This window comes from Antennarius striatus, chromosome 7 (assembly GCF_040054535.1).
Source record: "Antennarius striatus isolate MH-2024 chromosome 7, ASM4005453v1, whole genome shotgun sequence".
Taxonomy (NCBI): domain Eukaryota; kingdom Metazoa; phylum Chordata; class Actinopteri; order Lophiiformes; family Antennariidae; genus Antennarius; species Antennarius striatus.
In genome coordinates, this window is record NC_090782.1 from 24476750 (window position 1) to 24490705 (window position 13956).

The following is a 13956-nucleotide window of genomic DNA, read 5'->3' on the forward strand; positions in this document are numbered from 1 at the left end:
GTTCTGGTTCCATCTTCGTATGTAAGTTCACCCACGTCCCGGTCCTGTGCCTCACTCGTCACATATTCCGATCATCCATTGATTATGAGCGAGTTTTACCTGCGCCAGGGTGGACGTGGGTTCCGACATCACTTCCCTTACAATTACAAGAAAAACCCGAACCTGCCGCCACAACAAAATGATCAGTGGGATCAGCCGCTTCCACCTAGGCCGCGGGAGTCTTTAATCTGATATGGTCAACAGAAATAAAATAATACATGCTGTAGATACAGGTGTGACAGTCCCGACCTCCGTTTATGTCGTCCTTCAAAATAAAAAAAGGAACAAGTTCACTCAGAAAACACAAAACAAACATTTACAGTTTGGACCCCAGAAGTCGCTCAGAGGCCGAGATAAATAGAAGCAAAATATTCATGTTTGTACATAAGAGTATAGATGTAAATCAAATATACAGAGTACATGCTTATATGATGACAGTTATCCAGTGTGTTCCATTTGGCAGGAAGTGAGAAACACCTGTGGACCGGTAAATGCCACTGCGTCCAGATGTGACACATCAGTCCAGCAGAGGAGCGCCAATCATTTTAGAGAGAAGCCAAAATCTGTCTAGGGTTAGACATGTCTTCTTCATTCAGAACAACCAATCACAGAGCTGCTTCCTGGGTCACGGCGCATTGGCATGGGGGTTACACTGATCCAGCACCAGGATCCAGTTCTTGTGACTGCAGCGGTCTTCACCTTTAAACACTTTGGGGGCTCCAGAAGTTTGATTCCTCTTTAAGGAGAAAAACACGTCAAAGGTCTCCAATGAGGAAAGTTTGTTGTAGCACACTTCTAAACAGAAGAAGATGGAGACTGCAGACTTCCTATTTGCCTAGGAAAAGATTCTCATTGCGCCTACATTTATGATAAATAAATCCGATATTGACATTTCTTTCAAGCAAACTGTTTCTCCACTTCCAACATTTCAGACAGAACAAAAAGAACAACAAACTGAGAAACCTTCCGCTAACTCGACACAGAAACAGAAAGAAAAGACCTGGCCCCTCGTGCTTTGTACCCCATCCCGTAGATACAAACACTCACACAAAACACAGATTAATTATCTGTCTCTTACTTTCATAAAACTTTTGAATCCTGTCAATCGAATTGAAAACAAAGACCAAGAAACCTATTTGGACTGTCTCAGCCACTGTAGATGAGCCCCATTTACTTTGGGTGACCTCTGTTCTGCGTCCAATAAGCCAACCCTTACAAACATTAGGAGCCTTGTGTAAAATCATTGATAGTATTAAACCATCTCCCAAGTTATGGTAGGGTTAAGGTTAGAGTAAAGTAAGGGTAAGGCAAGGCAGGGTACGGAAGGGTAGAGTAGGGTAAGGTAAGGTGAGGTAAGGTAAGGTCAGGTGAGGTAAGGTGAGGTGAGGTGAGGTGAGGTAAGGTAAGGTAAGGTAAGGTAAGGTAAGGTAAGGTAAGGTAAGGTAAGGTAAGGTAAGGTAAGGTAAGGTAAGGTAAGGTGAGGTAAGGTAAGGTAAGGTAAGGTAAGGCAAGGTAGTGTAGGGTACGGGTATGGTTGGGTAAGGTAAAGTGAGGAAAGGTAGGGTAGAGTAAGTTAAGAAAAGGTAAGGACAGGTAGGGTAGGGTAGAGTACGGTAGGGTAGGGTAAAGTAAGGTAGGTGTCAGTCAGTCAGTCATCTTCAGATTACCGCCGCTATATCCGCTGCAGCGGGTCACAGGGAGCCGGAGCCTATTTTGGCGGCATAGGGCGTGAGGCGTGGGACACTCCGGGCACGACGCCAGTGCACCGCCACGGAGCCACACACAAAGACATACAACCATGCACACACACTTCCCTTACAATCAGGTTGATTGGCCTACGGGCCAATCAACCTGAAGCGCATGCTTTTGGAGGTGGGAGAGAACCCACACAGACACGGGGAGAGCATGCGAACTCCGCACAGAGCGGGACTCAAACACGGGTCCGCCGTGTTGTGAGACGGCAGCGCTAACCACTGCGTCACCGTGCCGCCCCCTAAGGTAGGTGTACTACTGTAATTTTAAAATGAGGTTTGGATTTGTCATCGCTATAGTTTTCCACTCAAGATGCAACATTCTGGTGGATTCACATCAAATAGAAATTGATTCTGATGTCAAACTGGTTTGAGTTTACCCACATCATTCAAGGGAGGCATGAACATCCAACCTCTTTTCCTCCAGATGGGAGGAGTGATCACATGGCCTGGAGTGATCACGATGTCTGCCTTGCATTTGTTGTGAACATCACGGATACATAGGAAACAAACCATCGCCATATCTGAGTTCACGATGCTAAGGAGGATGTGTGTTACACCTAAAAAACTCCACTTTCTTGCCAAAGTATACCTTTCAAAGTTGTGACAAGTTGTACATGACACTACATTCGCGTCCGTCGGCGGAAGCAGTGTGAAACCACCATTCCATCGAGACGTTCCATCAGGGAACAATGTGCCTGAAAACTTTGTAAAGGTTTCAGCTCAAGCCTTCAAATTTTTCTCCAGACACATCTGTGACATGCTAGTCTTCATCGGTTTGGAAGCCCCTGTACAAAACGAGGTAGAGCGTGTGGTTTCAGATCAGCTGAACAGGTCTCATTTTCAGCAAAGGTCAAATTTATTTTGAGGGTTCTGAACTCTGACTGTCTCTGGTCACACCGAGCCGAACACGTCGGTGATAAATCGGTCTGAACAGTGCAAACAAGAGATCAACACTGCTGATAAAGTGTAAACACAACGTTATGCTATAAGGTCACAAACACAACACGGCACTTACCTGAACACTACTCACTGAAGCTAATTATGGGTACATCTGCATAATAAATGTAGCAGGAATCAACAGTAAAGAGTAGAAAGGATAAAAATCTGAAAGCAGATTGTCTCTTCAAGTCACCTGTAAAGTGAACTGGACCTGTTTCTCCGAAGTTCAAAAGAATCTGAAATGACGTCAGCACTGCCAGCTCTTTATCTCCTCGTCCTTCGAGTTGGAGTCCACAAAGGTCGCTAAAGTCGAATAAAATACAATCAATCCGCTCTGTCCTGAGCGCCGGAGAAAAACATTGCATTCTGCACCAGGAGAAGAAGCTGGAGAGGAAACCAGACACCCCTTTTGTACCGGATCAGAACACTGTTTCTCTGTGACTGTAAGATGTTCAGATAACATGGATCTCTTTCTATGGAATCACAAGTTGTGCAGGTTCTGGATATTGCTTTTTTAACCTTTGATGGAGCACTCAGCATTTTAATTTTGTAAATATTTGGGAACATTTGGGACTAGATGGACCACATGGAACAATACCAAAGGGCAGTGTGGTTGCAATTCAAGCAAGACACACAAATGGTGTCCTGAGGCCTCGGGACACCTCAGGACACCGACCTACAGTACATCATCACAAACTGTTGGTATTGATGTTGCCCTCTGGTGGTTGCATTGATACCAACATAAAGGATGCAAGAAAGCATTTTTCTCATAAAGGACTAATTATTGATTTTAGTATTTAAATGCAGGAAGAGCCTTTATACAGCTTGCCTTCACGGAAAGCGCAACCAGTCATATCCTGAATCCAGATCTGTTCTTGCAAGGTTAGGGTTGGGTTAGGGTTAGGATTGAGATACTCTGAACATCTCACAGTGGAAGAAAAACAATTGCAAAAACGTTTGCCCATTTTCCTGAAGGCAGGCCATACTGCCGTGGCCTGTTCTCAGCTGAAGAGTTTCTGACTCCAGATTGCAGACTGATGGTCCACACGAGAACCAGGATCAGTGTTTGACCTCCTTCCTGCCCCAGTACACATTAACCCCTCTCACACAGCCTGTTCCTTGCACCCCACTGTCCAATGTGAAAGTGTGACATGTCATCACACCCCCCATCCTGTCCTACTCCCCCACCAGCGGACAGACCTCACCCACAGAGCTGGAACTACAAGGACCTGCCTCCATAACCTTTGCAGGAAGCAACGAGGCACGATGAAGGCGTCACACTGTGGTCTTGAGCAAACTAAACCAGGACTAATGAGTAAACATTAACATGACTTATGGTTAATATGAGCATCTTTACAGCCTTTCTGAGCACGCTCACTTGTTTCATTACCACAGCAACAAGAGCAGAGATTTCCTCACGCGTCCTGATCGAGGACAAATTGCTTTTGCTCGTCACGTCTTACATCGTCTCCAGCCTCCATCCTGAAAACCTCGGCAGTAACGACAGGGACTGTCCCAGTAAACCATCATAGCTGTTAGCATGCTAACATAACAGCATAGCTACATAACTGGAAGATGTTATTGGTTAAATGTTAGCACTGGATGTAGTCTGGTTTGTGATGTAATTTGGTCCTAATAAGTGATTAATGCTTGTAGAGAGTTCATGGAAGGCTGAATCTTAACATTATTCTGATATACGTGGATGAAGTAGATTACAGCCGCTCCAAACTGTTTGACCAGTGATCACTGGCAGTGGGTGGTCTTACTGGTTGGCTCCGCCCCTGGCATGAAGCCATTGCTGAGACTACTGGGGCTTGGAGGGATAGCCAGCTCTGGCGTGGCCTCGACCCTTGAGGAAGCTTCTATCACGGAGCAGCTCTTCTGTGGTAGTCGGGGCTGGACCAGCATGCTTTTGGGGATGACAGACGTCTGTCGATGCCCGTCGGCCCGCAGGGGTGGTCTGGTTGGGGTGGGGCCTGTGGGCGTCACGTCACCGCTGGGTGGTTTGGGGCTGCATGGAGGAGAAACATTGAGGACGCTTGGGTTGGCAGACTTTGATTCGTCTTTTTGGGGAAGCTGTTCCGGGGTCGGGGGCTTTTTGTCTGTAGACGTGGAGTTAGTTGACTTGGGGGGCGGGTCCTGTTGCATGCTGCTTTGCCTGGACGCTCTTGTGCCGGGAATCTCGCTGCTGTCGGTACGACGCCGTGAGCCCTCATGCATACGACTGGTGGCCACGACAGCCTTCATGGCAGCCTGTTCATACATTCACCATTAACATCCCAACATTTGCATTTCCTGTGGTTTCATGAAGCTCATGAGTCTTCCACACATCTCACCTTAAGTTTGCGCCGGGCGTTGAACTCCTGTAGTTTCCTCTGGGTGGTGTCCATGTGGGAGAACCGGGCAGCTTTGCCCAGAACCCATGGGTGCTGCAGGGCCTCCCGGACACTGAGGCGCTTGTGAGGGTCGAGGACAATCAGCTTACTCACCTGAAGGCAGACGAGAGTTCAAACCTCTTCTCTACGCATTAGCATTGTTACTTCACATGTGTCCAAGAGAAGTCAAGTAAAATAAAACAAGTCATCTTAAACAAGTCCTACAAGTCAGAAGCTGGTAATGTTCCAGATGTTCCACGCAGGTCTCAAGTTCTCCAAGACAAAGCAAAGTTTAGATCACAGCCTATATTACCCAAGGAATCTGAGCCAAATCCTTTCAAGTCAAACCTCAAGTCTTACTGGCCCAAACAAGGCAATTCTAGACTCTTTGAAAATGTCATTGAGTCTTTCTCTAACTCCAAGTCCAATGCAAGCAGCCAATACCCTTTGAAAGAGGACAAGGTCAGACTCAAATCATCTTAGACAAGTCTGAGTTTCAGTCTTGCCTGATTCAAGACAACACAAAGACAAAGTTGACGTCATTCCAAGCTAATCTGACTGGAGTGTCAAATCATTCCATGTCTCTAAATCTGTACCGCCTTTAATAGACGTTTAACTCAAACATCACATCATTAAAACGTTCCTGGAATCCAGTTCAAATCAACAATCTGTTGACATCTGAGCAAGTCCAAGTCAAGTACGCCAAACACTCCAAGTCATTTGTGCACAAATTCACTGAAATCATCAGTGAAATACAAAACACGTCATTTGATAAATATTCTACCCGATGCTGAAGTCAAAGACATACTTGAATAGATTCAGAACATATTTGTTCAAAGGGAAACACTTTTAGCTTTCGGTTCTCCATGTCAGGTAGTCTTGATGAGAATCAGAGGGACTCACCAAGTCCTTGGCGTTGAGGGAGACCTCGTCCCACCACGGAGATACAAACTCGTAGTCACAGTTGAGGATTCTGCTGTACATGTACTGGTCCCCCCTCGGGTCGAAGAATGGCTCGAACCCACAGAGTCTGGGGAACAAGTTCAAAATATGGATGCCATTCAAAGGCCAATTCAGGACGAACAGTTTTGGTTCTCAGGGTAAGTTGACAATCTGCTGATGAGCGAATGAGCTGAGCACCTACAGGTGGGCAAACCTTAAAATCAGGTGCAACCAGGTGTGATGTTGTTGCTTTATGTGATGGACTGACCAACAATCACCTGGACTACCATTGGAGGAGTGTTTAACTGCTATTTAAAGGCTGCATCAAGTCGCACGACGCAGGAACTTGCTTCAAGGCGCCTTTCCTGATAACAGGAAGTAGTGTTTCGCACCATGTCAGCCGGGAGGCCGCATAACTTAGATGAGACATTCACTGACAGGAGTGAGTCAATACTGAATCATCTGAGTGTGTGTGTGTGTGTGTGTGTGCGCGCACTCATACGGAGGTGTTGATGGACTCACAGGATGTAGAGGATAACGCCCACCGACCACATGTCCACCTCAGGGCCGTAAGCATTCCCCCGCAGGATCTCCGGAGCTGCAGGCAGAGGAGCCAGTTAGCCGCCAGATGGCTGACAGAAGCGCTAACTGAGAGCTACGTGAAGTCCCACAGAGCAGCAGCTGCAGTGAACGCCTCGCCACAGGCATCACAGCGACAGGTTCACACAAATGAGGATCATCCACCACAGCTGGCGCAGGGTTGCCGCTAGTGACTCAAGTCAGAGTGCTTCAGGTGTCTTTCAAGTCGCTGGGAGAGGAGCTGCTCCCACTGGGAGACCAGTGGTAGCCGGGATACGATTGGATCCGGTATGTTTGGATGTCATAGCTGGGTTCAACAAATATCAATCCACTGGATTTTTCTTGTTGTTGCTATTTCAGTTGTCCTGAAATGTGTTAGCAACACAACAATGGGTGGAACATCTCTACCTGAGATGGAGACCTCCTGGTCCTGGTCCTGTAAAACCATACCTGAACTAGCAGAGTGCTAATGCTAGCTGTTTGTGGGCAAATCAGTGTTTTAATTTCACATCTGATAATTACAGGTAGCCCTCAATTTATGAACATTCAACATACGAACATTCAGAGATACAAACAAACTTGCGCCGCCAATCTTGTCCTGCACTTCCGCTTTTGGCCACAATCCCCGCTGAGCAGCACTGCCACGTTCACACATCACATCAACATCAACACGAACGTAAACAGCTGGCTCTGACTGTTGTTGTTGATGATCTTAAAAAGTGGTGGAGAGTTCCTTAAAGTGTTTTCTTATTATTATTATTATTTGTGGTGGACTGAAGTTAAGTCCATTAAAATGACGTAAACTTGATTTTTATTTTTCAGTGTCTTTTTTTTTTTAAAAACCTACGCATAGTCGAGAACAACTGAACTCTAAACAACCTGAACCTGTGTTTTATTTATTATGTGTCGTTTTAATGTCCTGAAATTGTTTCTGGTCAGTATGAAGGAATAGATTATTTAGAGTAATAATGACATTACTTTAGTATTCAGAGTAGTAATAACATTATGAGAAAATGGATAGAAATTTAATAAATAACAACTTATGAACAATTCAGTTTACGAACAGCCTCTCTGAACCAATTATGTTTGTAGGTTGAGGACTACCTGTAATCCTCACTATGTTTAGAAATACTTTTAATGAGTTTGTCTAGAAGTAGGTGGAGCAACTTGACCTGTAATCTATCATTTGTTTGGGCTCCTCCTACAGCGCCCCCTGGAGGGTTCTGCTGATATACCCAGAATCCTCTGCTGTGGACCAGAAGACATAGAGAACATCACGGTGTCGTTGAGGTGACATACCGCAGTAACCCGGCGTGCCGCAGACGGTCTTCATGGTCACCTGGTCGTCGATGATTTTGGAGAGACCAAAGTCAGCTGTGAGAGAGGAGGAGACGCCGTTAGCGCTGGAAGTCACGCCATCTATTCTGGCTCTGATCTGGGGGGGTTGGAGGGGGGGGTGACGCAGGGTGAGGTGTTGGTGAGTCTCGGCGCGACAGAGAAGAGGCGAACGCCAGCTCCTTCCATCTGTCTGTTCGCCGGGGGCCCACCGACCATCTGGAGGCGACGCCGAAGCGTTTCTGGGAGAGGAACTGGAGCAACACGATGAAGACGAGGAGAAGAAGAGCTTTGGAGAACGTGAACCACATTCTACCAAGAACAGAGCCAAGACTCATGTGGGCGGAGCCTCGGGTTTGATTGGTTGGGGTGAGACTGTAGGCCGACGACTGACAGGCAGCAGAAAACAAAATGTTTTAACGTTCCACCGTAACGTTGAAAGGAAACCCCGGTGAAATAATCGCATGTTCAATAAAGTTTTATTCTAACGCTTTGGCACCCTACCGATCTTCAGCGGCGCGTCCAGCGACAGGTCGGCGTACAGCAGGTTCTCCGGCTTCAGGTCACGATGGACAACGCCGTTCTCGTGTAGATACTGAAACACAAACACGGTCAGCGTGTTAGCAGCATGAAGGCCTTCTGGCGCCCCCTACAGGCTGCTGCGTGTCGACAACGTTAGACGATGATGTCAGCAGCAGTCTTTACTTAACCAACACACACACACACACACACACGTTACAGCAAATACATCTGTACTGTAATCCTAACACACACACTCATGTATTACCACAGATTTACACAAACATACAGAGGCGTATGTTTACTGCGTGGTGGATGTAGGTCATCTGTGGTGTGTGTGTGTGTGTGTGTGGGTGTGTGTGTGTGTGTGTTAATCCTCTCTGGTTCTAATCTGTTCAGCAGCAGGATGGTAGCTGCTGTTACATAACAGACCTGCAGCTACAGCAGCTAAGCTAACCGGCAGCAGCGTCGTTTGATCAAAGACCGACAGCGGGCAGGAAGTTATTTAGTCGTCGTTGCTGTTCTCCTACTTCATTAGTACTTGATGCAAATATGACAAAAAGTTCCATCAAAAATAAAAACATTTATTGTTTGAATTCTTAATTTCTAAAACATGAATCGGTGCTATTCAGGATGTGTGTGTGTACGTTTACAAGAGTTTAACGTTATTATCCAGAAGCACAATGAACAGAGGAATGGAAGACTAAACAACATTAATAAATAACAACTACAGTTTAATTACATTTAACTTTAGCTCATCTAGTCTGGTTAGCTTAGAATAATGGAAATTAGCGTAGCACAAAAGCTAAAAAGAACTTCAGGCTAATTTCATGCTAACTAAAAGCTAATAGAAATTTAATTCTAATTTTAAATTAAATAAACGTAAACATTAAGAGTAACTGACTACGTTATCTGGACATTAGCTCTAAGGTAACTAAGATGACAAAGAACGAAAACAGAAGCTAGGCTAACAGAAACTGAAAGATAACAGTAATAAATAACAACGAGTAAAGTTTTAGTAGGTTTAATTTGACCTCATCTAGTCTGGTTAGCTTTTAGTAATGAAAATTAGCATAAAAAGCTAACAAAAACTTCAGGCTAATTACACATTAACTAAAAGCTAATAGGAATTTGAGGCTAATTTTAAATCAACTAGACCTGAGCATTAAGAGTAACCAGAGCTAAGGCTAGGTTAACTGGCCCTCGCTAACTAGATGCTAATCTGTCACGTAACCAGCTAGACGGCGATCCGACAGGAGGCGGTCTTACCGCCACGGCCTCCAGGATCTGTTTGATGACGTGAGCGGCGTCTCTCTCGCTGTAGTAGCCGCGCTCCACGATCCTGAAAACACCACACGGACAGGTCACATGACGCAAGTCTATCGGCTGTTTTAAGCTAAATGCCCCGGATCGGCCCCAGTCATCAACGTTTACACCCAAGCTCCGCCCACCCTACCTGTCGAACAGCTCGCCGCCCGTCACCAGCTCCAGCACCAGGGCGATGTCCGTGTCCGTCTCAAAGATCTCCTTCAGCTGGATCTGAGACGACAAACAACGGTTCTGGAGTTACACCCCAGAAATATCCCGCTCCCAGAGAGAGCCTGAACTCAACCCGTAACCATGGAAACAAAACCACAAGACATGATGGAGCGACGGGGGGGCGGCGGTCCCATAACCTCCTTCTTACCTCGCTGGTGGAGGAGGCATCGTTCAGTGGAAGATACTGTACTATTAATCAGATCCGCTAGCAGTTAGCGGTGATGTCACTGCTAGCGGTGATGTCACTGCTAGCGGTGATGTCACTGCTAGCTGTGATGTCATGGACAAGCACACTCACAATGTTTGGGTGGGAAAGACGCAGCAGGACTCCGATTTCAGTGCGAACAATTTTCTTGTCGATCTGCAAAAACAGAAACAAAACGACGCTAAAAAAAAAGCCTTCAAACGTTCAAACTAGCGTAGCGTAACGACTAGCTAGAAAATGCTAGCTCAACCCCGTCAATAGCGTTGGCATGTTTTCTGATCTCTCTGTTTTAAATGATGATAATTAAAACAAATAAACTTGATAGATAAGTCTCGGGATTGGGGGATTAGCCTGAAAGCTAGAAACACGGGTGAGGCTATTCTAACATCGCCCATTTCTGACAGTCTAGTGCTAAAGTAGGCTACTCTGTCATCACCAGCTAATCAACAAGGGCCCTCCTGGTGACCTCTGACCTCTGGTTCCGCCATCGCGGCGGCACACTGACCGTTTTCTTGAGGACTTTGAGGGCGAAGGGTTTCTGAGTCTGCTTCTCCTCACAGCGGTAGACGATGGACGTCGCTCCTCTGCCAAGAAACACAAACCAAACAGCGTGTAGCAGTTGTTTACAGCTGTCCGTCAATAAAAAGAGCAATAAAACAAAAGTTTTGGGTAAAAACAAATTCAAAAAAAAAACTTTAAAAAAAAAACGACGTTTTTAAAACGTTCAAGTGTAATGATTTGTCTTGTTTTTTGTCGCCAGTCATCGATCGTCCCAGAAATAAACTGAAATAGGAGTCTGTGTGTGATCCGTTATTCTTCTGGGACAGATGGAGGAAACAGATCCATCTGCAACACACACACACACACACACACACACACACACACACACACACACACACACACAGTCCTGGCTGGTCTCTATGGCAACAGGACACCTGCTCACATTGCTGAAATCATGTTCGCGTGACCAAGAGCTGTTGGTGTTGTTGTTGTTGTTGTTTACTGAAACGACAACCCGCTGGTCGACCCTGTGTTTGTAAACCCACACAACAAACAAACAAACAACCAACCAAACCAGCAGCCCCCAGTCGGGACCCGTTCACACCTGTAGTTGAGACAGCAAACCTGAAGTCACATGGCTGACGGGGAGCTCACCGATTGGATATTTTTAGTGATGTCACACCTCTGACAAGACAAGCTCCGCCCATGTTTACCAAGACATGGATGTTGTTGTTGGTGTTTACTATTGTTTACTCATTCAGGTGCGAGGGGCACCTGAGGACACGCCCTGATTGGCGGATGGATATATGCTAATGATAAATGCTAAACACGGGCCCGTTTTCCTGTTAGCATCCAGCTGCTAGCGTAGCACGGCTAACCTGAGGAAACACCAGATCAAACATGTGATATAGCACCGCTGAGCTAAAGTTAGCACACCAACAGCTAGCGATCAAGAACAAGTGAAGCGTTGACAACGTCATGAAAGAATGTAATTAGCTAGCTAGCGGGATAAGTTGTAAATTACGTTTTTAACGTTCAATTTTAGCAAACAAATGCTAACACCGTCTGAAACCCGGCTACCATGGTGCTCACGTTTGATTTGGATACGGATGTGGATTCGTTCATGAAACATCTGATATTTCATTAAGTTTCACTGGAATTGACGCAAAAATCGTTTAAATTTAAATGGGCGGAGTCAGGATTTTTTTTGTCCTTTTTTTGAAAGTTGCAAATCTTTTTGAAATATTTTCAACACACATATATAAATTACACGAAAGGTTACCATGGAACAGGATGGAAAGGGCGGGGCAGCCCTTGATAAGTTAATGTGAGTTCAGACTGACCCACAGCGCCCCCTGCTGGGTGGAGTGTGAACTTATCAATATTAGTTACCTTTCTTTATATATATTTGATTAGAATATTAAAGTAGAATTTATTTCCTGTTAATAAATCATTAAAATACTGACGGCCTCTGTTTTAGGGGTTCATTCAGGTACCCCCCCCCCCACAGTGTGATGTGGTACCGACCTGCCCAGCTCCGAGCTCAGATTGTAGAAATCCTCCACCGCCCCGTCCCGCCTGGACCCATCCACCCAGAACTCCACTGGTTCCGAACCAGGCCGAGAGGTCGGCATGGTGACAGCAGGGTTCCCCAAAACCAGAACCAGGACCGGGACTGATATGAAGATCACACAGGAACCGGGACCGGTTCAGAACCAGAGGAGTGATCCAGGTCAAATGTCAGATTTAAATCGGTACAGGCCAGATTAGAGCAGCAGAAGGGGAGCGACTCATGATCCGGATGGGTTCTAATCCAGACCGGGATCAGGAGGAGGAGGATCCGCTCCGGAAAACTCTGAATCAGGACCGTCTGTCGGAGAAAACAAGACAGAAACTACCAACAAACAAATAAATATTAAACCCCCAGAGACGCGGGGGGAGCGGGATCCACGGGCTCCAGGTTCGGATGTGTCGCAGCTCCCATCGGGGCCCCGAACCGCCTCAGATCTCCGGTCCAGTCCAGTCCATCAACCTCCACCCGGGATTTAATCGTAATTCCGTTTTTATACCGGGAGAACCGTTCCGTCCGTTCCCGCGATGCCCCGCAGCCTCACGCTGAAGGTGCGGCCCGGAGAGGCCGACCGGCACCGGTTCGGTTCGGTTCGTCCCCCCCTCCCTCGGCTCGGTTCTGCTTCTGGACGCGGCGCTCGGACGTGTGATTCCCGGGCAGGGCTGCTCCAGATGTCCGCTGGACCTGCAGAGACGGAGATGCTGCCGTAATCTCACAGCCCCGCCCCTCAGCCTCAGCTCCATCCAGTCACGGCCCCGCCCAGGCGCCCAGCCGCTCTCTGATTGGTCGAGCAGCCTGCCGCTCACCGCAGCCCCAGTCAGCAGCCTAAATACAGAAACAACCTGAATACAGAAATGTGCGTTAGCGTGACGGCGGAGGCTTTGATCCTGCGAGAATCAAACCCGCAACCCCAACACCGTCACGCGCCTCCCTCCGGAGACACGCGGGGAACACGTGACTGTTTCCGCTGCACGTCTTCCGTTTCTCCATCATTCACTTTTTCACCAGACGTCGTATTGGTCGTCAATCGGTCGGATGTGTCCCGCGAGCCTGATCGATACCGATCGATAATTGATTATCTTTTAAAAAAAAAAAAAAAACTTTATTGAGATAGCAGCTTTTCACGGAATAAATTAACGGTCAGATGAGTTGGTTCTAACGGTTTAGGAGTGTGACCTGATGAGGTTGTGTGTTCGGCTCAACATCTGGGACATGAACCATCACCATATTTGATGAACAAGGTGTTCGTCTTACCTGAGCCACGCCCACTCCTCTCAACGTCACTGACGGTGTGGGTTCAAATCAGAATCAGGTGGTTTTCTGCTCACATCCCATCGAACACGTCCAGTATTTCAAGAATGACGCTGCTAACATACAAACAACAAATTAATAATCAAAACCAGTGATTTATAGTCAGGATGGTGATAAGAAGTGAGTTTGACATCAGGAAATGTTTTAATTATATCCAGAGAATGTGAATATTTGTTAAAAAAAAAATTTTTTCAGAAAAATATTTTTTAATCAAACAAAACAAAAATTAAAATGTAACCCTAAACATCCTAAATTATCCTTTTTTAATTAATTGTTAGAATGTACTTGAAAATATTTACAAATTTTGACCAATTTTGCATTAGAATTTCAAATTCTTCCATTTTCCTC

The 13956-nt window shown here is 46.2% G+C and overlaps 1 protein-coding gene across 2 annotated transcripts; it reads right to left on the reverse strand.

The window, feature by feature from the left end:
- Position 1: 1 nt before the first annotated feature.
- Positions 2-13700, reverse strand: LOC137599070 (calcium/calmodulin-dependent protein kinase type IV-like). 2 transcript variants are annotated; one of them, XM_068319742.1, is made up of 12 exons: positions 13552-13700; positions 12255-13139; positions 10732-10810; positions 10320-10382; positions 9939-10021; positions 9752-9824; positions 8468-8558; positions 7928-8002; positions 6572-6647; positions 6011-6137; positions 5069-5221; positions 2-4985 (listed from the first exon to the last, which is right to left on the reverse strand). In XM_068319742.1, exons 2-12 carry the CDS (start codon positions 12359-12361, stop codon positions 4476-4478), a joined length of 1437 nt encoding a protein of 478 aa, XP_068175843.1. In that variant the 5' UTR covers positions 12362-13139; positions 13552-13700; the 3' UTR covers positions 2-4475. The 2 variants fall into 2 exon arrangements, with proteins under 2 accessions (XP_068175843.1, XP_068175842.1); XM_068319741.1 differs by lacking the exon at positions 13552-13700 and having other exon boundaries at positions 12255-13415.
- Between the last annotated feature and the right edge of the window lie 256 nt (positions 13701-13956).

What these genes read in the sequence shown, in the direction of transcription:
- LOC137599070 (XM_068319742.1), bottom strand. Translation starts at nt 12,361, where the DNA reads ATGCCGACCTCTCGGCCTGGTTCGGAACCAGTGGAGTTCTGGGTGGAT. An exon ending in TCAAAGTCCTCAAGAAAACG is followed by an intron (nt 10,383 to 10,731) that starts GTCAGTGTGCCG and finishes CTGTTTTTGCAG; the next exon opens with ATCGACAAGAAAATTGTTCG. An exon ending in GGCGGCGAGCTGTTCGACAG is followed by an intron (nt 9,825 to 9,938) that starts GTAGGGTGGGCG and finishes TGGTGTTTTCAG; the next exon opens with GATCGTGGAGCGCGGCTACT.